This window comes from Urocitellus parryii, chromosome 1, assembly GCF_045843805.1.
Source record: "Urocitellus parryii isolate mUroPar1 chromosome 1, mUroPar1.hap1, whole genome shotgun sequence".
Taxonomy (NCBI): domain Eukaryota; kingdom Metazoa; phylum Chordata; class Mammalia; order Rodentia; family Sciuridae; genus Urocitellus; species Urocitellus parryii.
The window spans coordinates 128,517,359-128,542,300 of record NC_135531.1 but is presented as its reverse complement, the minus strand read 5'-3'; the positions used below and the strand labels follow the sequence as shown (position 1 = coordinate 128,542,300).

Genomic DNA, 24,942 nt, shown 5'->3' with positions numbered 1-24,942 from the left:
GACTGACATAGTGATGTACCAGAGGGTAGACCTGACCACTGAGGATGAGGAGGCTTTTTCTTCTGTCCTCTTCAGATCCTATTTCTTCTTCTTCTATATTCTCCATAATTCTAATTGATGTTATTTGACTTTCAGGCTGCATCCAGCCAATGCTAAGACAGTGGAGTGGGACTGGAAACTGCTCACGTATGTCATGGAAGAAGAGGTAACATAATAATTATGAAGGTGCATCTTTTCAGAGGAAGTTTTTACTACAAAAAAAGTTCTACCCCTGCCAAACAATTACGACTAAAATGGGTGCTGTTTTCCAATTCAAATATGAATAGATTCACTCTCCTTTTTGAGATCCCATTTAAAATATTATTAAGTATGCTGGCATGGAAGCACATGCTTATAGTTCCAGTTACTTAAGAGCCTAAGGTGTGAGCATCACTCAAGCCCACAGGTTTTAGGGCAACATAGTAAGACACCATCTCAAAAACAAACTGTTAATAAATAGGTGTTGGGGCTGTAGCTCAGTGGTAGAGCCCTTGCCTCGTACATGTGAGGCACTGCGTTCGATCCTCCAACTCCACATATAAATAAATAAATATTGTGTCCATGTACATTTAAAAAAAATTTTTAAATGCTAACAAATGTAGAAAGTTATAAATCCATTGTTATACATGGGAGAACAACATATGTGAATAAAAATTTGGAAGATCTAAAGAAAATATAGGAATGGTAACTAATGAAGCTGGACAAAGAAAGCCAGCTGGGTAGAGAAAGCTAGAAATACATGCAGGAGAGACAGTAGCCACATAGGGAAGAAATCTTCTCTTTTGAGCACCAGAGAAGTTTTATTAGATTCAGAAACACAATATATATAGCAAAAGATGTGAGTCCGATATGTTGTAAATGTGTATCTGTTGAAAATCTTTAGAGGGAGCAGTCAACCTCCCCATTGTTTAGCAGAGAAAGTTCAATAGCCAGGTTATCTATCTTTCAGGTAAAAAGTCAGAAAATTCCTTATCTGAAAGTAATGAGCCATCTGCAATAAACAAAGACTTCTAATTGGTAAGATGAAAAAAGGTGTTCCACATTCTGACTTTTAGAGGGTCCCAAAATTAGCTGCCAGAGCTTTGTCTGCTTGCCCTAAAGCAATTAGATAAAACAAATGATTTTCAACTTTGAATTAAATAAAAACTCTATTCTTAAGAGGCCACCTATGGGTGTGCATCCAAGAAATGAGGGAGTACCCAAAAAAGAGGGAGACATGGAGTCCAAAGAATAGTAGATTGAATCCAAAAGAGTATTGAAGAGAAGTCCCCAAATTAGCAGTGAATAGCAGACCAAGGCAGCAGTTACTCCAGGTTAGAGTGAAGTGACAGAGAGAGGGCTTTAAGTAAGAATGGTCTGAGAGGGCTGGAGATGTGGCTCAGCGGTAGCGCGCTCGCCTGGCATGCGTGCGGCCCGGGTTCGATCCTCAGCACCACATACCAACAAAGATGTTGTGTCCGCCAAGAACTAAAAAATAAATATTAAAAATTCTCTCTCTCTCCTCTCTCACTCTCTCTAAAAAAAAAAAAAAAAAAAAAGAATGGTCTGAGAGACATCAGTAAAATGGCTTAAGTAAGAAGCTTCAGGTCCTTGTTCTTCAGTGGAGACACTGAGTTAACAATATATGGACCAGAAGACCTGTATGAGAACTCTAGAGGCCAGAATACCTGCAGTGCCCAAACTAAAGTAAAACCAAGAAGTTATTCCATCAAAAGAGATAGGAAAGTCTGTGGTACTTTGCATGTCCATGCCCTGTCCCCTACCCAGCACAGCAAGCCACAACCAGAAAGAAGTCTCCCATGGCCTCTCTCTTGGGACAGAAATGAAAGAGTGTACTATGCATCCGTTATGCTAGTTTTTTGGGGACTGCCCAAGGGACTGATTTCCGTCTTGCCAGATTCAGCACTGATATGAACAGTAGCATAGCTTGGAAGCTGCTGAAAATAGAGGCAAGCACTGAAATATATTAGAATTGCAGAGTCTACAGTTTCACAGGCAGATTCCAAGGGATGCAGGAAATTACAAACTCCTGAAAGAAACAAGGGGCAAGCCACTTGAGAAATTAAAAGATCAGTACATGCATAATCCCAAAGCAAAGACATCATAAAAAAAGATGTGAGATCCAGAACTTCGTCGAGCCAGGCTGATTGGGTTTCTGTAGAAGAAGACTTTCACCAATCTAAACTAGACTGGAAAAGGTAGTTATTATTTCAGATGCCTAAATCTCAACAAAAGGTCACAGGAAGAGCTGGTTCTCCAAAAAGATGGACAAAATAGACAAACCCTTAAGTAGACTAAGAAAAAGAGAGAAGACATAAAATCAGAGATGAAAAGGGACACATTACAGCTGACACCACAGAAACACAAAAGATCATGAGAGATTACTACAAACCAACCACTGTGTGCCAGCAAATTTGATAACTTAGAAGAAATGGATAAATTTTGATAATTTAGAACAAATGGACATAAACACATTAAGAAGACCACATCATGAAGAAATAGGAAAATACCACTTATTAGATTGGCTACTCTAAAATTTTTAAAGAGGAAAATAAGTGTTGTTAAGGATAATGGAGAAATTGGAATCTCTGTGCACTCTTGAAGGAATTGTGAAATGGTACAATTGCTATGAAAAATCTCCTCAAAAAATTAATAGAATTACCATGTGATACAGCAATCCCAATTTAAGTTATATATGAAAACAAATTGAAAGCAAGTTCTCAAAGAAATACGTATAACCCATGTGCAGAAGCAGCATAATTTACAATAACCAAGAAGAAACAACCCCAGGATCTATCAACTGGTGAGTCTATAAACAAAATGTGGTTTAATCATCCAATGGAATGTTAATTCTTTCTTAAAAAGGAAGGAAATCTTGTCACATTCTAAAGCAGGGATGAAACTTTAGGACACTATGCTAAGTAAAATATACCAGTCACTAAAGGACAAATACTGTGTGATTCCACTTAAATGGGGTATCAAAAATTCAATGAAACAGAAAATAGAATGATAGTTACCAGGGACTGTGGAGAGTAAGAAACAGGAAGTTATTGTTTAATGAATGTAGAGTTTCAGTGTTGCAAGATGAAAACTTCTGCTAGAGATCTTTTGCACAACTCATGAATATACTTAATACTATGTGCATTTAAAATGGCTGATAGAAATTGAATATGTGTATTTACCACACTTTTAAAAATTATGAGAAAACAATAACAAACATTAGCAAAAATATGGAGAATAGTAAATCTCATCCATTGCTGGTGCAAAATGTAAATGGTACATCCACTTTGGAAAACAGTTTGGCAGTTTCTTTAAAAAGTTAAACATAAATTTATCATGCAGTCTATATATTCAGCTTCTAGATACAGACCTAAAAAATCTGGAAATGTCAAGAGACGACTTACATGTGAATATTCATAGAAACATTACTTATAATAGCCAAAAAATGTCTACCTACTTGTGAATAGGTAAACAAAATGCACTGTATACATACAGTGAAATATTATTTGGCAATAAAAAGGAATTAATAATATAGATAAATTATGGGTGAACCTCAGAAAACATTAAGCTAAATAAAAGAAACCACACCAAAAAAAAATCACACATTGTGTGATTCTGTATATATGAAATGTCTAGAAAAGGCAAATATAGAGAGGAATGGGAATTAGCTGCATTAATTAATTCATTCGTTCACAAGGGATCTTCTTGGGGTTGAAATGTTCTTTAAAATACGTGATTTTTTTTTTTTAGTACAGTATATGGATTTCCAGTGTAGTTAATTAATTTTAACATAGTCCTGACACTGTAAACTCTAATTATAACATTGAAAATCAATTTAGATACAAAGCATAGGAGAGATTTTTATTAGCCTTTATTATATAAAGTGAAAAGTATGGAAGACAAAGATTGGGAGATGAAAGGGACATGATCTCTGCAGATTGTCCTTATCTTCCAAAGTGGAGAATCAGGAAATAATGCCTAGATATGATGAAGAATAGTTATTTCTGGAAGATAAGAGGTGGAAGTTTTGCATGAGTGAGTCAGACTTTATGTAGCATAGTATAATTCAGTAAATCATGTTTAATGTTAAGAAATAGCAAAAGCCTATTTCTTCAGAGATATATAGGGTGACTTTCAGAGAGAACTAGTATGGTAGAGAGTATTATCAATACAAGACTTTCTTTTATTGCAGATTTAACACAAGTACTTGGTTTTTTGTGTGTGTTTGGTACTGGTAATTGAGCCCAGGTGTGTTCTACTATGAAACTACATCAGTTTTGTTTTTGTTTTTGTCTTTGTTTTTGTTTTTGAGATAGGGTCTCACTAAGTTAAACCTGGGCTAGCTTTGAACTTGCCCTCCCCCTTCCTCTTAGCCTCCAGAATAGCTGAGATTATTAGGTATACATTGCACCCAATCTAAATACGTGGGTTTTTAAGACAATTTTTTTTGCATCAGTTATTAAGGATCAGAGAAAAATATACACGTTTGGAAGGCAACGATATCATCACTTCCTCCTCAAAAGTAATATATACTTTTTTTTAGTATATACTGATATATACTTAGTATTGTCATCCTGGTTTCTGATAACTGAACCATACTGCGGAAGGGAATATACCCTGAAATTTGAAAGTTCTCACATATCCCAGAAACATTTGGTGCCTTTTGAGCTCCTGAGCTCCTAGCACTTGTCTCCCAGTAAATGGAAGCCAACAAATTGTACATGCCTGCTTGCTATGTGTCAGGTATCAACACTGTCTTTGGTAAGTTAGAATTATACCCAACAAATTACAAAGACACTCAGACACCAAACAGGTAAGTTAAATCAGGGATGAAGCTACCTTTAAAGCAAATAACAGCAACAAAACATAAGGTCTCTGTGCCACCAAAGCCCGTATTCTTTGACTGTGTCAGTTAGGATCATTTTACCTATGACAGTATTCTCTGTGACAATTGGGACTTGCTTAAACAATAAGAGTATGCATCAGCTCATGGTACTGCAAGTTCAGTAGTAGGGTGGACATCTTGGTTGTTTGATCTAGCAGCTCAGCAGTTATTAAAAAACCAGTTTCTCTCCTGTGATCTGCAAGCCAGTTTTTAATATATCCTTGGGCTGATAAAGTCCAGTGAGTAAGAGAGAGACTTGACTTCTCATGGCAGTCTTAAAAATCAAAACATCTACAATTCTGACAACTCTAGACCTCCAGTTGCAACTTAGACATTAGAAAATCATCCACAGGTGTCTAGATCCTTTGAACAGATAAATCGTTTTTAATCCCTAAAACAAAATAAAATGGTTTCTAAGACCTTACAGAGTATGATTCTTTTAACAGCTGTCCTATTTTTTCCTTTTTTGCCATGATTACCTGTTCTCTCCCATATCCTTTTTTTTTTTTTTTTTTTTTGCACCAGGACTGAACCCAGGGGCACATAACCACTGAGCTGCCTCCCCAACCCATTTTAATTGTTTTTTAATTTAGAGACAGAGTCTTGCTAAGTTGCTGAGACTGGCTTTGAACTCTCTTTTTTTTGTTGTTGTTGCTGCTGCTGTTGGGAATTGAACCCAGGGCCTCATGCACACATGGAAAGCACTCTACCAACTGAGCTATATCCCCAGCCCTGGCTTTGAACTCTCGATTCTCCTGCCTTAATCTCCTAAGCTTCTGAGATTTCAGGTGGGCACCACTGCACCTGGCCAAGAAACCTTTCTTTTAGGTACACACTTGTTAACTCATGACCTTTTCTTAGGCTTAGTGGGTATGACATCTTACTGCCATCCAAGAAACTGAAAAGAAAGACTGACTTCTCATTCCTTGTCCTACAGGGTCAAACTCTGCCTGGGCGAGTCCTTTTCCTGCGTTATGTAGTACAGACCCTAGAAGATGACTTTCAGCAGATCCTGAGGAGACAGCGGCAGCACCTGCAGCAATCTATTGCAAACACTGTGCTTTCCTGTGACAAGCAGCCCCACAATGTCAGGTAATCAGCCACCATAGCCATGGGAAGACAAGATGTAAGGGGCTATAGGTGGGTAGCACAGTATCTATTGGGTGAGATTTTATGGTCACTAGATACCCTAACAGGGATCATTATTATATAGATAAACCCTCCCTGCACCAATAATGTGGCAAGTGCCATGACTCTTAAGACTATCAGACTTCTATTGGTGTAATTATTTTAGTATGGTTCAAACACCTTGTGAGATCCAGGAGGGAACCTTCATGTTTTTATTTTTATTTCCATCCTTCATTGAATTCAGTATTAATTTCATTTGTCACTAACTAGTTTTAGAAAAGTAATATGACAGTAGGTCATTTGGCTGACAACAAGTTCAATAGGAAGCAAGTGTGTGTGTGTGTGTGTGTGTGTGTGTGTGTGTGTGTGTGTGTGTGTTTTCAGTTCAATAGAAAGCAAATGTGTGTGTGTTTTCGGGATTGAACCCGAGGATGCTCTACTACGGAACTATATTCCCAGCATGTTTTGATTTTTTTATTTTGAAACAGGGTCTTACTGGGTTGTCCAGGCTGGCCTCAAACTTGCAATCCTCCTGCCTTAGCCTCCCAAGTCACTGGGATTACAGCATGTGGAGTCTTTTTTTTTTTTCTTTGTAGAGCTTCTGGAAGCTGCAGAATATAAAACTACTGTATGTTAATATTAAATAGAAAAAAAATTATTTCTAGGTTTGGGATATTAGGCTAGAACTTAATCTTTGTGCATATGAGAAGTCAACCTCAAATTCTTTGCCAACTAGGTCTCAGTCTCCCTTTAAGATTCATATTGGAAGTCTCCCATAATGGAGATTAAACCCAGAAGATCTTTACCACTGAGCTACATCCCTGGGTTTCTGGGGGTTGTTGTTGTTTTTGTTTTTTGGTTTGGTTTGGTGTTTTGTTTTGTTTTGTTTTTTAGACAAGGTCTCACTAAATTGTCCAGGTTGTCCTCAAACTTGGAGTCCTCCTGCCTCAGCCTCCTGAGATTACCAAATAGGCACTATTGTGCCAGGTCATCAGCTTCTTCTTTGTGAAGATCTGAGTTGAAACATTTTGACCTCTTCAATCTGTATTGGTTGTCCTCTTTGCTAGTATTGATCAGAAACTTGAGTATTCCTTTTAACTCTTTTCAATCTTGGATCTTTGTTTGCCCTGTGTCTTTTTCCTTCTTGGTTTACTCCCTTGTTAGATTTGCTTGTTTATTTGTATGTTTGTTTAGGATAGGGTCTCACTGTCACCCAGGCTGGCCTCAAACTTCTGGGCTCAAATAGTCCTCCAGCCTCAACTTCCAAAGTCGATGCAATACAGGCATGTGTCAACACCTCCAGCTAACTCCCTTCATTTGATGAATCAGTCTAGAGCCTCCAAAGAAAATTATATGGGAAGTAAAGTTTTTGAGATCTTGTATATCTAAAACATTTTTCACACATATTGATTGATAACTAGGCTGAATTTAAATATCTAAGTAGAAATAACTATGTCCTCTTGCTTCCAAAATTGCTATTAAGAAGTCGTGAGCTATTTTGATTAGTGATTCTTCATGTGTATCATTGTTTTTTCCTCTGGAAATTGTAGAGAACTCTTGGATATCTATATTCATCCATTGTATTTGATATTCAGTGGGCCATTTCAGTCTGGAAATGTAATTTTTCGTTTCTAGAAAATGGGTTTCTCATTTTTATTATCATGTTTCTAATTTTCTTTTTTTTTTTTTTTTTTGGTGTGTGTGTGTTCTACTGGGTATTGAACTAAGGGCCACTTTACCATGGAACCATATTCCCACCCTTTTTTATTTTTCATTTTGAGACAGAGTCTTGCTAAGTTTTCAGGCCAGCCTCAAGCTTGTGATCCTCCTACCTCTACCTCCTTAATTGCTGGGATCATAGGCATACACCACCACACATAGCTATTTACAATTTTCAAGAAGTCTTTTATTTTTTCTTAACATGTTTCTTATTAAAATCAACAAATAGTATTCTATTCTTGTTCTTTCCTGGACCCATACCATTTCAAATCTTCAGTACTGGTCATAGATTTTTGGTTTAGTTTGTTCTCTGAATATATCACTTTCTACCAAGTCACTTTTTTTAATAGCTAATTAGTAAATGTCTCTTGTGTTAGAAGTTTTCTAGACATCTGATAAGCCTTAGTAATTTATTCCTGTTCAAAGGTGAGAGATTGAAAAAATGATGGAAATTCTGAGGACACAGAGTACTTGCCATCTCTGCACTTCCCTGTAGGTGGAACTGGTTTCCCATTTTTTAAAACAAGTCTCCCATATCAACACATCAGCGTTTTCAGGTCTTTCCACCTGAACTAGTCAAGTTTTCCAGAGATTTCCAGTTCCTTCAAGTCAAAGAACAGGACTCCAGGGTTTTGAAGACAGGTGTGAGATGATGACATGGGTCTGTGCATTCAGTGTTCCTGTGTTCATTTTAGTGCCCCTGTTTGTTTTGATACCTTTGTGTCCACACTGCCTCTGGTATCCCCTATCAGAGATTCTGTTTGACCTCTCCACAAAGGGGAACCCATAGTCTACAGGGTTGGTGAAGAAGATATAGGAGTATAAAAATTTCTTAAGCAAATTTAAGCCCTTCTACTTATTTTAACATACTTCCTTTCACCTTTCTCCTTCACAGAAACCTACTACTGTCATTTGCAAAGCTTATTGGAAGGTTTTTTCTTTGTTTTCCTTTCTTTTTTTGGGGGGGGGCAGGGGGGCAGCATATATAGGATTGCTCTTTTCTACTGCTAGCTTAGGATTCAGCTTTCTGTTCTAAGTCAATTAAAAAAAATAAATTTATTCCTTTGCCAAATTCACATTATCCTTAAAACATGACACACTTGCCTTATTTGTTTTTAGTTATCTAGTTACCTTTAATTTTATAGTCAGCATGTCTTAACCTATCCCCCAAAATCAAAGATAAGGATCTTGACAATTCCCTACATATACACACATCCAATCCCCATCTTTACATCTCCCTGCACCTGAGTGATCATCCTGCATGTCCACTATGAATGTTCTCATTTTTTTCCTACTGTGTAACTTTATAGCATATACATGTGTTCTTCAAAGTATATATTTTTATTTTGGCTTCCTTTAGCTTTATATTAAAAGGTTTCATGCTAGTGCAATGGCATGTACCTGTAATCGAAGCAACTTGGGAGGCTGAGGCAGACAGAGGATCCCAAGTTTGAGGCCAGCATGGTCAATTTAGTGAGGCTCTAAACAACTTAGTGAGACCCTATCCCAAAAAATAAAAAGGGTTGGAGTTGCAGTTCAGTAGTAGAGCACCCCTGGGTTCAATCCCCAGTACCAAATAAATAAAATAAATAACAATAAAGGGTAGCATGCTATATTTAAACTATTTGGACTTTTATTTTTCACTTAATATTTTATAATACTAAGATTTGTCCATATTACTTTGTCAATGTAGCTTATTCACTTTGACAACTTTATGTTACATAGTAGTGAATATCCTTCCACCTTCCAAAATTTTACTGTTGTTGTGTCCTTTCCTCTTCCTTGTGAATTCTTTTTTTCTTTTAAAGGTGGAGGGGTTTTTTGTTTTGTTTTGTTTTTAGTTGTAGATGGACATGATACCTTTATTCTGTTTATTTAGTTTTATGTGGTGCTTGGGATCGAACCTAGAGCCTCTAGCATGCTAGGCAAGTGTTCTACCACTGAGCTACAACCCCAGCTCACCCTTGTGAATTCTTTATATAATTATTTGCTGTAATGTTAGTGAGGTTTTAGGAATAAACAAATTAGGAGTGTGCATTCAGCCTACCATTTTTATCTTGGTTACCTAAGTGATCATCAAAAGTTATTTTGACTTTGGGATATTTTTACTTACTTGTATCACCTAAGCCCTATATGATGTGACTCTTCTTTCTATTGCAGAGATGTTATTAAGTGGCTGGTCAAAGCAGTAACTGAAGATGGGAATCAAACTTCTTCAGAAACAGGAATCTTAAAGGCCAGCTGTGGACACCCTTCTCCCCAGTCTAACCTGACCAAGAATACCAATCAGTTGTAAGGGGCAGGCAAAGTTGTCTTTCCCTGAGCTATTGGGTTTTAAAGAATAGCACCTGTTCTGAAGAACAGTTTACTCAAAGTTAACAACTCTTACAACATAGACTGTTTCTTGCTAAAGACTTATTTTAACTAAAGGCTAATTTGACAGTAAAACAGAAGCAAATTCACCTGTAGGTAAATAAGACTTCACCAAGCGAGTACAGATGGACAAAGCAGAAGTGAAACAAAAGTTAGAGTACCCTGCCCTCCCATTCCTGGGTTTCAAGAGCCAATAAAGGGTCATACCTACTCATCATTTCCCCAACATGGGCGTGGTGGGTAGTAACATTCTTTTTTTTTTTTTTCTTTTAGGGTAGTAACATTCTAACCATTAGTCCTCAGAAACCTGTGTTTGGTCCCTTAATAGGGAAAAAAAATAACAGTTCAACCTGCAGGTTCCGACAGGTATAATGGCAATGACTTAGACCAGGGCAGGTCTCATAACTTCAGACTGTGAAAGAGATTCACAGTGTTTCATTTTTCTTCTTTTCCCTCATTACTAGGGATTGACTCCAAGGCCTTGCTGCACATGTTAAGCAAGTGCTCTACCAATGAGCTACATCCCCAGCCCTTTTTATTTTATTTTGAGACAAGATCTTGCTAAGTTGCTGAGGCTGGCCTAGATCTTTCAGTCCTCCTGCCTCAGCCTCCTGAGTTGCTGGGATTATAAGCATGTACTGTAACACCCAACTCACAGGATTTCTTTTATGGAATTGAGTGTGGCCTTCACATTTCTTGAGAGGTGATCAGGATTTTAGAGACTATGGCTGCCCTTATATTGGCAACATAGAATTCCATATCAATCATCTTGATCACACTTGACATTCCAAATTATTGCATTTGCACCTAAGTTCACATATTATAACATAGTTGCAGCAAACTAACTTTTATATTAACCCTATGAGCTTCAGCTAATTTAGGAGACAATCTTGTCCCAAAAGGAATACCGTTTTAGAGCAGTAAAGCATTTATTTTGGCATATTGTGGAAGGTCCCTAAAGTGGGATTATTCCAGAGAAATTATATACAAACCCAAGAGGAAGGTAGACAAGCCTCCTTCAGTGGAAGCTAATTTCATACAATAATCCTCATAATATATTTTATATGTAAATTCTAGTAGAAATAATAATAAGGCTCCTTATTATATCATGATCTTATCAATAATAATTAAAGGTACTACCATTTACCATCAGTGAGTCTCTTTTTGTCAGATATTTTACATATCACTCTCACCTTGTGAAATACGTGATATTATTTCCCCTTTTATGAGTGAGACTTGGACTCAGCAGTTTAGTAATTTGTTGAAGGGCAAATCGTAAATATAGCCAGAATCCCTTGTCTATCTGTTGTGTCACTGGATGGAGATTTTCTGAAAACAAAGCCATTTCTTTCATCGTAAATAATACATTTTAGAAAAGGCTGGTGTCAGGTCGGGATCACCTTTCTGAGGCATTGCCTGGATGCCTGGATTCCTAATGCCACATCAGGTCAGCTTTCTGCCACAGTTTAGTCTGATGAAAAAGAAGGTCAGGTTCCACCAGTGGAAGTTCTGAGACTGAATTTAGTATGAAACCAATAACAGGATAAAATTATGACATACATCTTTTTTCCTATATCAAAAAATTCAAATAATTTTCAGTCACTGAGCCTATTTATATCATATACAAAATAGGGAAGTTATAGATTAGCTAGTTCTTAAAATTCTCTCTACCCTTAAAATTGTGCAGTTCTATTTTTGAATTGCAAAGCAGCTTGCTTTTGCAGCTCAACCCGGGTTCTGAGAGGTTCAGATAGTATGAACTGGCAAAAGAGACTCCAGCAGGTGAAGTTGCTAGATAAAAGCATTCGGATAGCTGGAGTAGTTTTCCCTGACCCGGTATATGGTTTACAAGATCCCTTAATAGTGTGTTCTCGTTATACCACTGGTAGGGAACGTTCCAGCCACATTAGGGCCTCTTGTTGCCCTCCCACTCACTCGTGTCCTATGTTCTGGACTCAGGATTGTGTGCCAGCTTCAGAGGATGCTGTCCATAGCTGTAGAGGTGGATAGGACTCCTACCTGCAGCTCCAATAAAATTGCTGAGATGATGTTTGGGTTTGTGCTGGACATCCCTGAAAGGAGTCAAAGGTGAGTCTAGTTGTGTTTTTTTCATTAGAAAAGAAAAATACTTCTAGGAAGTCATTTTGCATAAATTAACTTTTCTGTCTATCCTGCCTGCTGGAAACAATTTCGAGAGAAAACTCCAAATGTAGATTAAGAAAGAAGGAAGGAGAAGGAAAATTAATTATGTCTCTTTAACCCTTTGAAAGGAGGTTCCCCATTTATTATTATTTGCAATTAAGGCCTAATTTCTTGGGAAGAGACACGAGACCCAGAATTCTCACTTCTAGAATTCACCCTGAAGACACATTTCTAATAATACGAAGTATTGGTAAAAGGGTATTTACTACAATATTGTTAATGATTACAAATTATTAGAAACAAGCCAGACATGTTAATACAGGTCTATAATCTCAGCACCTTGAGGGGTTGTGGCATGAGGATTCCTGTCTCAAAATAAAAAATAAGAAGGGCTGGGGTGTGGTTCAGTGTTAGTAACCCTGGGTTTTATGCACACATGCAAAATATATTGTTAGATGTTTTTTTAAAAAAGCAAAATTCAAAAGAATATGAACAATAATATATCTTAAGGAAAAAAAACAAAAATATGCATGATTATGATATTTATGGAAAAAAAGTTAAGATGAACCACAGAGTAATAAAATGTCTTACAGACAGAGGATGGATGAGATTAGGGTAGAAAGAAGAAAAGGTATTTGACTGGGATGGTAATGGCAACAGTGGTGGTGGTAAATACCTTCCTGAGCATGCCTTTTTTGTGTAGTTACAACTTTTAAACTTTTGGGAACCATGATGTTTTACATTCTAAAAAATCAAGTGAACTACAAACATTAATTGTATTTAAAATTAATAAAATAATGGAGGAGAAACAAGTGACAAGCCTAAGTAACTTTTGTTTTAGGATTTTTTCTTTGGAATGGGGCAGTGCTGGGGACCAAACCAAGGGTCTCATTCATGCTAGGCACTGAGCTATGTATCCCAAATCCATCAAGTAACTTTTTAAAAAAAATTTATTGATTTATTAATATTTTTTAGCTGTAGATGGACACAGTATCTTTATTTTTATTTATTTATTTTTGTGTGGTGTTGAGGATCAAACCCAGTGCCTCATACATGCAAGGCAAGCGCTCTACCACTGAGCTATATCCCTAGCCCTTATTTATTTGTTTATTTATACTAGGGATTGAGCCTAGGGGTACTTAACACTGAGCTACATCCCTGACCCTTTTGCATTTTTTATTTTGAGACAGGGTCTCACTAAGTTGCTTAGGGCTTCACTAACTTGCTGAGGCTGGCTTTGAATTTGTGGTCCTTCTGTCCCCGCCTCCTGAGTTGCTGGGATTATAGTCGTGCGCCACCACACCCAGCCATGTAACTTTTTTTTTTTAATTAGATGAAAATTTTATTTTATTTTATTTTTTTAAAGAGAGAGTGAGAGAGGAGAGAGAGAGAGAATTTTTAATATTTATTTTTTAGTTCTCGGCGGACACAACATCTTTGTTGGTATGTGGTGCTGAGGATCGAACCCGGGCCGCACACATGCCAGGCGAGCGGGCTACTGCTTGAGCCACATCCCCAGCCCAGCCATGTAACTTTTTAAGAAAATCTTTTGTTTTAAAATAATTATAGATGTACAGGAATTACTATTAGAAAGAGGTATCCTTCACCCTGTTTTTCCCCAGTGCTTGTGTCTTGTATAACTATAGTACAATATCCCAAACAGGAAATTAACGTTAATAAAATTCAATGTTAGTTTTCAAATTCTACCCATCTTACATGCACTCATTTTGTATGTAGGTCTGTATAGGTGTATGTCAACATACAAAACTTTACCATCACCATGAGGATCCCTTATCCTAACCTTCTGTAGCCATAAACATCCATCCTTCCCAGCTCCTGGCAACCACTAATTGGTTCTTCATTTCTGTCCAAATAACTTAAAAACAATGTTTGGACTAAACATCCTCATGCTAAAGACAGAGTGGACTGTAAATAAATATTGAACTCTATTTACTAGGTTTATTTTTCACAGAGGCATGGATTAACAAATCAAAAACTATCTTATGTGTATTCTAGGATTAAACAAATAAATTTATTATGGATAATGAGAGCCAAGTTTCTCACTGTCAGAGAAGAGAGTTACTCATATGAAAGGGAAAAGATAGAAGGAATCCTGTGGTGCTGGATTGGAATTGGAGGTATCAATATGAACTTGTGGTTTCTAACAATTATAGATAGATGTAGGAGTAGATGTAGATGTATGAGGGTATATTTATATATATATATATGTTACATAAACATGTTTGTGTATGTATGTGTGTGTATTCATACATCTGTTTCCTACCTCTGCACACTGAGAAAGCATAAGCATATTCACCTTAGTTTTAGTGGGCACACCTTGTACCCAAATCTTTGATTCTAAATACCAGTAGACACTGAAAGGAGTCTGCAATCCTTGAAGAAATGGCTGATTCCAGCACAAGATAAGACTGACACATTTGTATCAGAAATTAAGAAAATGTCCAAAAAATGTTCAGAATATGTCAAGACATGAGTCAGCTTAAGGGGCTTCTGTCAATGGAATTGGGATAATTTGAGCTCCAAAATGATAAAGTGAAGATTATATCTATTTAGTAAAATAGGAATTCATGACTCCAATACTGACAGGAAGGAGCCTTTCTCTTTACCATAGAAAAGTAAACCAGGCTGGATGAAGTAGCACATATCCGTAATTCCTGCATCTTGGGGGATTAAGGCAGAAGGATTGTAAATTCAAAGCCAGACAGCAATTTAGCAAAGCCCTAAGCAACTTAGCGAGAACTTAGTCTCAAAATAAAAAATAAAAAGGCCTGGGGAAGTAGCTTAGTTAAGTGCCCCTGGGTTCAATCCCTGATACCAAGAAGATTAAAAAATCAAAATGAAAGAAGAAATGATGATTTAAGGGGAAAAAATGATGTTTTGACCATAATAATGATTAATTCAGAATTGAATGGATACTAAAATGGTGAAAGTTTATGAAGGAACAAGATATTTTAATGCCTCCAAGTATATCACCACAATATACTCATTTATTGCAAAGGAAAAATAAAGTACAGTGGAGGCACCACCGTGATCAAGTGATCAAAGTTAATACCAATAGCAGGACAAGTTGGCATTATGTGCTTCTTATTATGAGTCACTGAGAATAACAACATTGTTTTTGGAGTTCTCCTGCCAAAAATGTATAATATTAATCTATTCATAGGAAAATATTAGACAACTCTCAAATGAGAGACGGTCTATTAAAAATTAACCTGTACTTTTCAAAAATGTCATGAAAGACAAAGATTGAGGAATAATTTCAAATTAAAAAGACATTTAAAAAAAAAAAAAGAGCCAAGTGCAGTGGCACATATCTGTAATCACAGTGACTCAGGAGGCTGAAGCAGGGGGATTGCATGTTTGCAACCTGGGTAACTTAAAAAGACCCTGTTTCAAAAAACAAAGAAGCTCAGTGGTAGAGTGCCCCTGGGTTCAATCCCCATTCCCTGTAGTGGGGGCGGGAGGAAGCAGACTGGTAAATGCAGTGTGTGATCAGAAATAACAATATTGGGGAATTAATAAAAAACTGATTGTTTTAATATACTAGTATATGTATGTTATTTTCCTAGATTTGTTTTGTTCTTGTTTTGTTTTATTCATTTGTTTTTTGATATTGGGAATTGAACTCAGAGGTGCTTGACCATTGAGCCATATTCCCAGCCATTTTTTGAAATTTTTTATTTTGAGACAAGGTCTAAGTTGCTTAGGGCCTTACCAAGTTGCTAAGGCCCCTCTCAAACTTGCAGTCCACCTTTCTCAACCTTGCTGGGATTATAGACATGCATCACAGCAACCGTGACTTTCTTGTTTTTTGTTTGTTTGGGGTTTTTTTTCTTTTTATTTATACATGACAGTAAGATGTATTTTTACATACATACATGGAGTATAACTTCCCATTTTTGTGGTTGTACATGATGTGGAGTTAACACTGATCATGTATTCATATATGAAGATAGTAGAATAAATCAGACATAACTTTCCTATCTTTCCTATTCCCATCTCCCTTCCCCTCCCTTCATTCCTCTTTGTCTAATCCAGTGAACTTCTGTTCTTCCCCCCATCCCCTTATTCTGTGTGAGCATCTGCGTATCAGAACATTCAGCCTTGGTTTTTTTTTGAGGGATTGGCTTATTTCACTTAGCATGATATCCTCCAGTTTCATCCATTCTTTATGGCAGAGTAATATTCCATTGTGTATATATACCACATTTTCTTTATCCATTTTTCTGTTGAAGGGCACCTATGTTGGTTCTATAGCTTAGCTATTGTGAATTGAGCTGCTATAAATGCTATTGATGTGGCCGCCGTCACTATAGTATGCTGATTTTAATTAAGTCCATGGGGTATATGCTGAGGAGTGGGATAACTGGGTCAAATGGTGGTAAGCCAGGACAAAATTTACACAGGCTGTGGCATAAAAATTGGATAAGAAAATGCACTTCAAAATAAAGGGTTATTAGGGGCTGGGATTATGGCTCAACGGTAGAGTGCTTGCCTAGCAAATTCGAGGCCCTGGGTTCAATCCTAGCACCACATAAAAATAAATAAAGATATTTAAAAATATTTTAAAAATAAAAGGTTATTAAATAAGAAAGTTGTCTTGTGAGCAAAGTAATATACACCTTTAAAGAATTTGAGGAATAGCTTGCAAATATACAAATACAATAATATGGGCTTCTGTGTAAGAAAGAAGATGTAAAAAATTATAGGAAACCGTTAAAGAGATGAGATGGATTTTCAAAAATATTCTAGAGTCTTTGAAAGTTTTGAAGTAAGAAGCAAAGGTTGAAAGTATTCATTCTTTTTAAACTCTGTTTTGCACAAATATGTGTTGTGTGGTGGAAGACAAAGGTAAGGGAAAATTTAAAATGCAAAATTGAATTTGTTTTCTTTTTTGAGACAAGGTTTCACTCTGTTGCCCAGGCCGACTCTGAACTTCTGTTCAAAGTGTTCCTCCCACTTTGGCCTCCCAAGTAGCTGGGATTGCAGTCACGATCACACACCACTTATCATGCATGGCACCACTTCTTGCTGCCATCTTCTCTTCTGTTCTCAAGCTGTCTGCCTTCCAGAAACTGGCAAGGACTACCAAACAAACCAGAAAGCTTCAGTCAGCCCAGAAATGCATCTGTGTACCTGGGATCCAGAGCCCTTTTGGGAAGCTGACTACTTTAAAAACAATAAGTGGGATTGACTTTCCTGAAACAGCTTGTTTTGTCACTCCCTTGCTCAGAAGTTTCTAAAGGTGTCCAGTCCACCTTTGCTGTGAAACTGCAGTGAACCTTGCCGAGGGCAAGAGTCCCTCTGGGATTCTCCAAGTCCTACTGAAATTTATGAAGCCACAGTGCCACAGCTCTATGCTTTTTTCTCATTGCGTGTGTTTTTTGTTTGTTTTGTTTTTTTCCCCTCCTTTGATGCCTCCTGCCTTGAATCTGTTCCTCCTAGACCACTCCTTCAGTATATCCTCCTCCGGATTTCCTGTCCCCTAACCAAATGTGTTCTCTCTTCTCTGTGTCCCTGGGGCACTCCTCACAGCTCACATACATGTGTATTTGGCCCATGCCGAGTTCCTGTCGCACACCTCTTGCTCTGTTCAACTATCAACTTTTTTAGAATAATTATCTGCCTTTATATTAGAATTTTTTCTTGTGGCAAACTATCTGGTACATTACAGGCATTCAGAAATATTTATTCTCATACAGTGTGATGTAATTCTTTATAATGTGTCCTAAACTTGTCTTTTTAAATGTCAGACTTTCCCTCCTACTGGCATTCATTAATTCATAAACAAATCCATGTCTGTCCTGTCCATAGGCGTTGTGATTATGTAGGTCTCCATTGTATTCCCTCAGCTGTCTTTTTTTAGGGCAGTGTTAAAACATTCAGGGTGAATTGTGGTATATGTTCTTTGAAATATAATTGTGATGGTTAACTCCCTCTTCCACTTCTCCACACAGAGAGATGTTCTTTACTACCATGGAAAGCCACCTTCTGCGCTGCAAAGTGTTAGAAATCATATTCCTGCACAGCTGCGAGACACCCACCCGTTTGCCCTTGTCTCTGGCCCAGGCCCTCTATTTTCTGAACAATTCCACATCACTACTCAAGTGTCAGGTATGTTTCTTTTCTTTCTTTTATTTTTTTCCTTCAATTCCAGGCCTAGTACACCTTTTCCCTAACCCCACCCTTGGGATTTTAGTTTGTGGCATTGTTTAACATTGTGTAAAAGTGACTTGAAAACTGTACAAAAACATTAATGGGGGAAGCATTTATTACCAATTGTTTTATTATCTCTGCAGTCAGATAAAACCCAGTGGCAGACTTGGGATGAGCTGGTCGAACATCTGCAGTTTCTGTTGTCCAGTTATCAACATGTTTTAAGAGGTAAGGAGCACTTCTTCACAAAAAGGTATTGTGGGAGGGCTCGCAATCAACATGATTATGAATGATAGATACTCAGAGAATTCTGATTTGTTCACTTAAATAAATATTGTTTGGGGTTGTAACCATAAGGGACATTGAATCACATATCTGGAATCATGTAGTATGTTTTTGTTGTGGCTGATAGTCCAGTGGGCTTTCTAGTCATATGGCTGTATAAAGACAGACGTCATCATATCCTGAAAAGTTGATTAGCCTTAATATCTGACTCTGCTGTCTCGTTGCAAGGTCTTTGTTGGGTTGGTTGTTCACTGATTGTCAATACAAGGCAAATACAGAGCAAACCAGTGGCAAGGTGGACCTGTACATCTTGAAAAAGATGCAACATATCCCAATGTTAGCCTATAAAACTTGCTCTTCATAGAAACTCAAGTCACAGATGAGCCAGTGCTTGGCGAGGATCTTGGGAAAGTTAGACCACGTGACACTCAGGAGGTGAATGTTGACAAGGATAATGATGGAATAGCTATTTCAAATGAGAAATATTTTGTTATCCCAAAGATTATAGAGGACCTTGGGAAAATGAAAGAACTGCTGAATTTTATTTATTTATTTATTTATTTTTTGTATAAAAGAAAACTGGAAAGGGGAGAAACCTGTCATTTTTCCTGGATGTGTTGGGCTGAAAGGACATATTATCACATATGCAGTGGTCTTACCAAAAATCCATGACCTGGATCTAATCACAAGGAAACATTAGACAAAACCAGATGGAGGGACCTTTTACAGAATAACAATCTGTACTTTTCAAATGTACCAAGGTCTTAAAAAATAAAGAATATGAATAAGAAACTAAATCATATGAATATTACATGCAATACATGATTCTAGACTGGATCAAGTGCTGGGAATCTAGCTCAGTGGTAGAGCGCTTGCCTAGCATGCGCCAAAACTTGGGTTTAATCCATAGCCCCCCCCAAAAAAAAACATTATTTGGACAATTGTAGAAATTTGAAGAGATTAAATAATAGTATTGTATTAAGTTTCTTGTCTCTGAAAATTGTACCAGATTTTGATAGTAAATGTCATTGGCTTTAGGGAATCTATACTGAATCACTGTACACAGTATCTACTAATTATTCTCCAACAGTAAGGGAAAGACGCATACATATAAAATTTGCTTAGCTATGATCATGGGTTTTTTTTTTGTTTTGTTTTTTTTTTTTGAGAGAGAGAGAGAGAATTTTTTAATATTTATTTTTTTTAGTTTTCAGCGGGCACAATATCTTTGTATCTGGTGCTGAGGATCGAACCTGGGCCGCACGCATGCCAGGCAAGCGTGCTACCGCTTGAGCCACATCCCCAGCCCCTATGATCATGTTAATGTTGACTTTAACTCAGTAATGGGCACATGAAAGTAATGAGAACCTTAAACCTTCTCAGGCCCAGAACTAGAAATATAAAAATTGTTTTTTTCCCAAAAAATAGCACTAGATTAAAAACTTCTGGGGACTGGGATTGTAGCTCAGTGGTAGAGCGCTTGCCTAGCACATGTGAGGTACTGGGTTTGATCCTCAGCACCAAATAAATAAATAAATAAAAGTATTTTTTAGATCTTAAAAAACAACAACAACAGTCTGGGTTTAGATCCCAACTCTAGGATATGCCTTAGTGGTAAAGCACCCCTGGGTTCAATCACCAATACCAAAAGAAAAAGATTCTGACTTTAGCCCTTACTGTGTGTTGGCCAGCTAACTTTATGTCTTGAGACTTTGGTTTCTTTTTCTGTAGAATGTGGATGATACCATGTAACTTGCATTCAAGAGTGTAAGAAAAAATGGTAATTGTTCAGTCATTATATAAGTTGAATCTCAATATGCCTATTTGCCTGCCAGGGTTAAACTACAAGGATCTTCTCTTGTTTCAGATTCTTAGGACTAAAATTTCAAAGGGTGTCTTGTGAAGGCTGAAATATGTAGTTGTATACTTTGTGTGATTTTAGCAGTATTATAGGTGCATATCTTTCTTCGAACAAAGTCCCAAAGGCAAATTCCCTGAATACTTAGCCTCATTGAGGTTTATGTAATTATTTCTTTTGTAATGTATTTTGTATGGACCTGGAGAGCAGTATGCCCCAAAATGCTATTTTGCAAATGTTTGAGCAGAGCAGCCTTATTGTGACATAGTTACTGAGTTGTCAGTTGGGCTTGCATTCTCTGGCTAAGGAAACCCATCCCCCACACCCCAGTTTCATTGCCATGTCACTCATTTGAGACTCAGCAAAATTATAAATTGCTATCTGTCATGGAGTTTTCCTAATGCTTATGACTACTCAAAACCTCATATTTTGAAAGTATGAATCCTAGGAACTTAAATAATATCTTTAATACCACTCAGCTGGACAGCTTAGGCAGAGCATCCCACAAAACTCAGTCACCAGTCATCCTGAAGAGAGTCACATACAGGCTTCCTGCAGAGATTCCTGTCCACAGAGGGGAGAAAAGCTGAAGCAGGCCAGATCATTTCAAATTCATACATTCATCCAAGCAACAGATATGAATGCATTCTCTGTACCTGGCTTACTGGGAAAACCTCAGTGAAGAAGACGACTAACATAGCTCCTGCCCTCACAGAGCTTACTGTCTAGTGGGAATATTGAAGCTAAATAAATAATCACACAAGTAACATTTAAGTACAATTAAGATAAATTCTGTGAAGGAAAGTGCAACTGCACAGAACAGGAAGACTGTATCTATTTTTCGTGGAACCTAAGAAGCCTTCCTAGAGAAGTGATAGCTGTAATGAGAAGTACAGTCATCCCTCAGCATCCTTAAGGGGTTGGTTCTAGGAAACCGCAAGGATACCAAAATCTATGGATGCTCAAGTCCCTTATATAAGTGGTGTAGTATTTACATATATCCTACATGCATCCTCCTATATTTTTTAGGGAATAAGGACAAGAAAGAAAAGTCTACATGTTCAGTACAAGCACACCTTTTTCTGAATATTTTGAGTCCACTAATGGTTAAATCATCAGGTAAGGAAGCTGCAGATATGGAGAGCTGCCTGTACTGGTATTGGCCAAATGGGAATGGTACAGTTTTCCAGAAAGAAGGAAGAGCATGTTTAAGGACTCCAAGGCAAAAAGTTACTTAGCGATTGTAGGGCTGGGCTTTAGTGAGTAAGGGCAGAACAATCCTCGATGAAACTAAAAGGGACAGCATATGAAGGGCCTTCTGAGTCGTGCTGAGGAAATTCCACTTAATTTCAAGAGTCAGGAAATGTCAAGGTGGTTTCAGGTAAGGGAATATCATAATCATATCTGTAAATTTCAGTGTTTACTCTGCCTGGTATGTGGCAAATTCTGCCAAAGTGACCCTGGTGTGGGTAGTGCAGTGGGTAAGGCAATAGGTGCAACCGAAATTCTTTGAAGATTGGCTTGATGGCTTGAATATGATTTCCAGGACTGAAAATAGAGAAAAACTTCCATCATTGAAAATGGAGAAAAATCTTCAGGAAAGACAAGAATTCAGTTTGGTGTATTAAGTTAGAAATTCTTAGTGGTGGTGCTGATGATAAAATAATAATAGCTAACTCCACTATAGATCCAGTAACTAATAACAATACTTTCAGCTAAAACAACTGAGTCAGGAATTATGCTCAACCCATTACATAAATTGCTTCACATAGTAGTGAGCACCCACTGAGGCCTAAAATCCAAGGCCCTGCCAAATAGACCAGAACTGCCAACGTTTCCTCCTCCCCCATGGGCAGTGCTTAGATGGGCATTATTCTAATAATAAACTCCACATTTTTCTTGCTCACATCATTGGTCTTCCCTGTTTCACCCTATTCAGTCAATGTTTCTTTCTGTCTTTTTCAAAAACCATTGCTAGATTTGTCAGAATAGCCATGCCTTGTTTAAGAAAATCAAATTGTACCAGAAGGCTGTTGTCCTCCTAAGACCATTCTCCACCAGTAGCAAAGTGAAACAGATCACGTTTCCTTACTTAAAACCCTGCAGTAAACCCCTCTAGATACTCCCCAAGGACAAATCCACATTTATTACATAGCCCAGCCTACCCTCCAATGCCATCTCCCTCCTACTACTCCCTTCTATGTCCCTGACTTGATCTCCAGTTTTCAAAGTAAGCTTTTTTTCCTGCCTCAGGGCATTTGCACTTGCTCTGCTGTTTACCTGGACTGCACACTCCCTAGAAGTAGACACAGTTACCTCCATCTCATCCTTCTGGACTCGCCTCAGAAGCCCTTCCTGGCTAGAGTAGACTGCTTACCTTTATTCCATCCCACCCCTCTTATTATTCTTTATCACAGCATCCAATTTATTTCTTTAATTGTACTCATGTCAATCTATAGTTATTTTTGTGGGTTTATTCCTTCTCAGGATTCCTGTGACTAGAATGTAAGTGCACAGAGCTGGTCTGATTCCACTGTCCCTGCAGTCTAGCCTAGTTCCAGAAACTAGGTTCTCACTGTAAATTTTTGTTGCTTAAATATTCAAAGGGCCCTATAATTACATCTAAAAGCAACATTGTTTTCTATTTCCAGATCTTGGACACACTGTAATATATTTATTATACTTCCTTTTCAGACTATAATTAGACTTACTGGTATAAATCTAGACTTTTAAGTGCTTTCTTCTGAAAGTTGATGAGAAACAACAACTTTCTTATTAATTGAAAATGTAACAAAATATACTACTTAAAATGAACTTACTATGCTCTGTGTGGTGGCTCACACCTGAAATCCCAGAACCTCCGAAGGCTGAGGCAGGAGAATCACAAGGTCAAGGCCAGCCTCAGCAACTTAGCCAGGCCCTAAGCAATTTAGCAAGACCCTGTATCAAAACAAAAAGGGTTAGGGATGTAGCTCTGTGATAAAGCACATCTGGATTTAATTCCTAGTACTAAAAAATAATAGTAAGTTTATTCTCTTTTCTCAATTTCCAAACACTATTCAGTCCTTTTGGGATTATGCTTATTTATAAAATAAATGAGACTGAGAAAATGATGCTGGAGTTACTTTGGTGCATCTGGGAGTCATGATAAAGTCCTCAGAATTCTTCAGTGCATTTGCTTTATATGTGACCCTGAACTCCTTTGTCTCAATTCCGCATACTTCCAGAACTATTAGAGCTGGCCTGTGGATGTGGAATGATACCTTTATAACTTCTTATTTTTCTTAGTATTTTCATTTTCAGGCCTATAGAAAATTTAAAGTAATAGTATAATGAACACCCCCTACACCCTTTTTCTTGACTCACCAGCTGTTAACATGTGGCCACAGGTGGCTTAATGATTGCTTAATGATTACACTTTGGCTAGAGAGAACTGAGACAGTTGAAAATAAGTTGTACTATCATATTCCTGCTTAAATCCTTCAGCTTGAATCTCCAAAGATATTCTTCTACACAACACTCACAATTATCACAAGAAACTGATTCTTGATAGAATATTATCTAATGTCCCATAATATCATATTTAGATGATTACTTTGGTTTTGAGTCAGAACCCAGTCAAGTATCAAGCACTGTACTTGTTAGTCGTACTCTTGATCTCCTTCAATCTCTGAAATCACAGTGTTCCCAGCCTTTACTAGTCCTTCATAACAGCCATTTTTTTTTTTTTTTTTTTTTTGGTGGGAGGGTGGAGTAGTGGGGGTTGAACCACTGCACAACATTCCCAGCCTTATTTTTTGTTTTGTGTTTTGTTTTGTTTGAGACAGGGCCTCACTGTGTTGCTAAGGCTGTCCTTGAACTTATTATGATCCTCCTGCCTCAGCTTCCTGAGTAGCTGTGATTACAGGCATGCATCACAGTGCCCAGCTCAACAGGCATTTTTAAAGAGTTGAGGCCAGTTATTTTGTAGAATGTTCAGTAATTGGGATTGTCTTAATATCTTCTCACAATAAGCGGTAGCGCGCTCGCCTGGCATGCGTGCGGCCCGGGTTCGATCCTCAGCACCACATACCAACAAAAGATGTTGTGTCCACCGAGAACTAAAAAATAAATAAAAAAAAAAAAAAAAAAAAAAGAGTGCACCGTCACAGGACACTCTTATAAAAAAAAAAAAAAAAAAAGATTCATGTTAAAAATCTATTAGCAAGCCAAGCATGGTGGTGCACACCTGTAATCCTAGCTGCTCAGAAAGCTGGCCCACAAGTTCGAGTCCAGCCTGGGCAATTTAGCAAGACCTTGTCTCAAAAAAAAATAAATAATAAAAATAGTAAAATCT

The 24,942-nt window shown here is 37.5% G+C and overlaps 1 protein-coding gene across 1 annotated transcript in view; it reads left to right on the top strand.

Annotated features, from left to right (window-relative positions):
- Simc1 (SUMO interacting motifs containing 1) overlaps window positions 1-24,942 on the top strand; it is an 87,208-nt gene that overhangs the window by 59,583 nt on the left and 2,683 nt on the right. Inside the window, exons 4-9 of the mRNA XM_026398253.2 lie at window positions 136-205; window positions 5,862-6,016; window positions 9,932-10,063; window positions 12,104-12,232; window positions 18,265-18,421; window positions 18,607-18,691. Coding sequence (XP_026254038.1) covers window positions 136-205; window positions 5,862-6,016; window positions 9,932-10,063; window positions 12,104-12,232; window positions 18,265-18,421; window positions 18,607-18,691 — 728 coding nt within the window. The remainder of the gene's footprint in view (window positions 1-135; window positions 206-5,861; window positions 6,017-9,931; window positions 10,064-12,103; window positions 12,233-18,264; window positions 18,422-18,606; window positions 18,692-24,942) is intronic.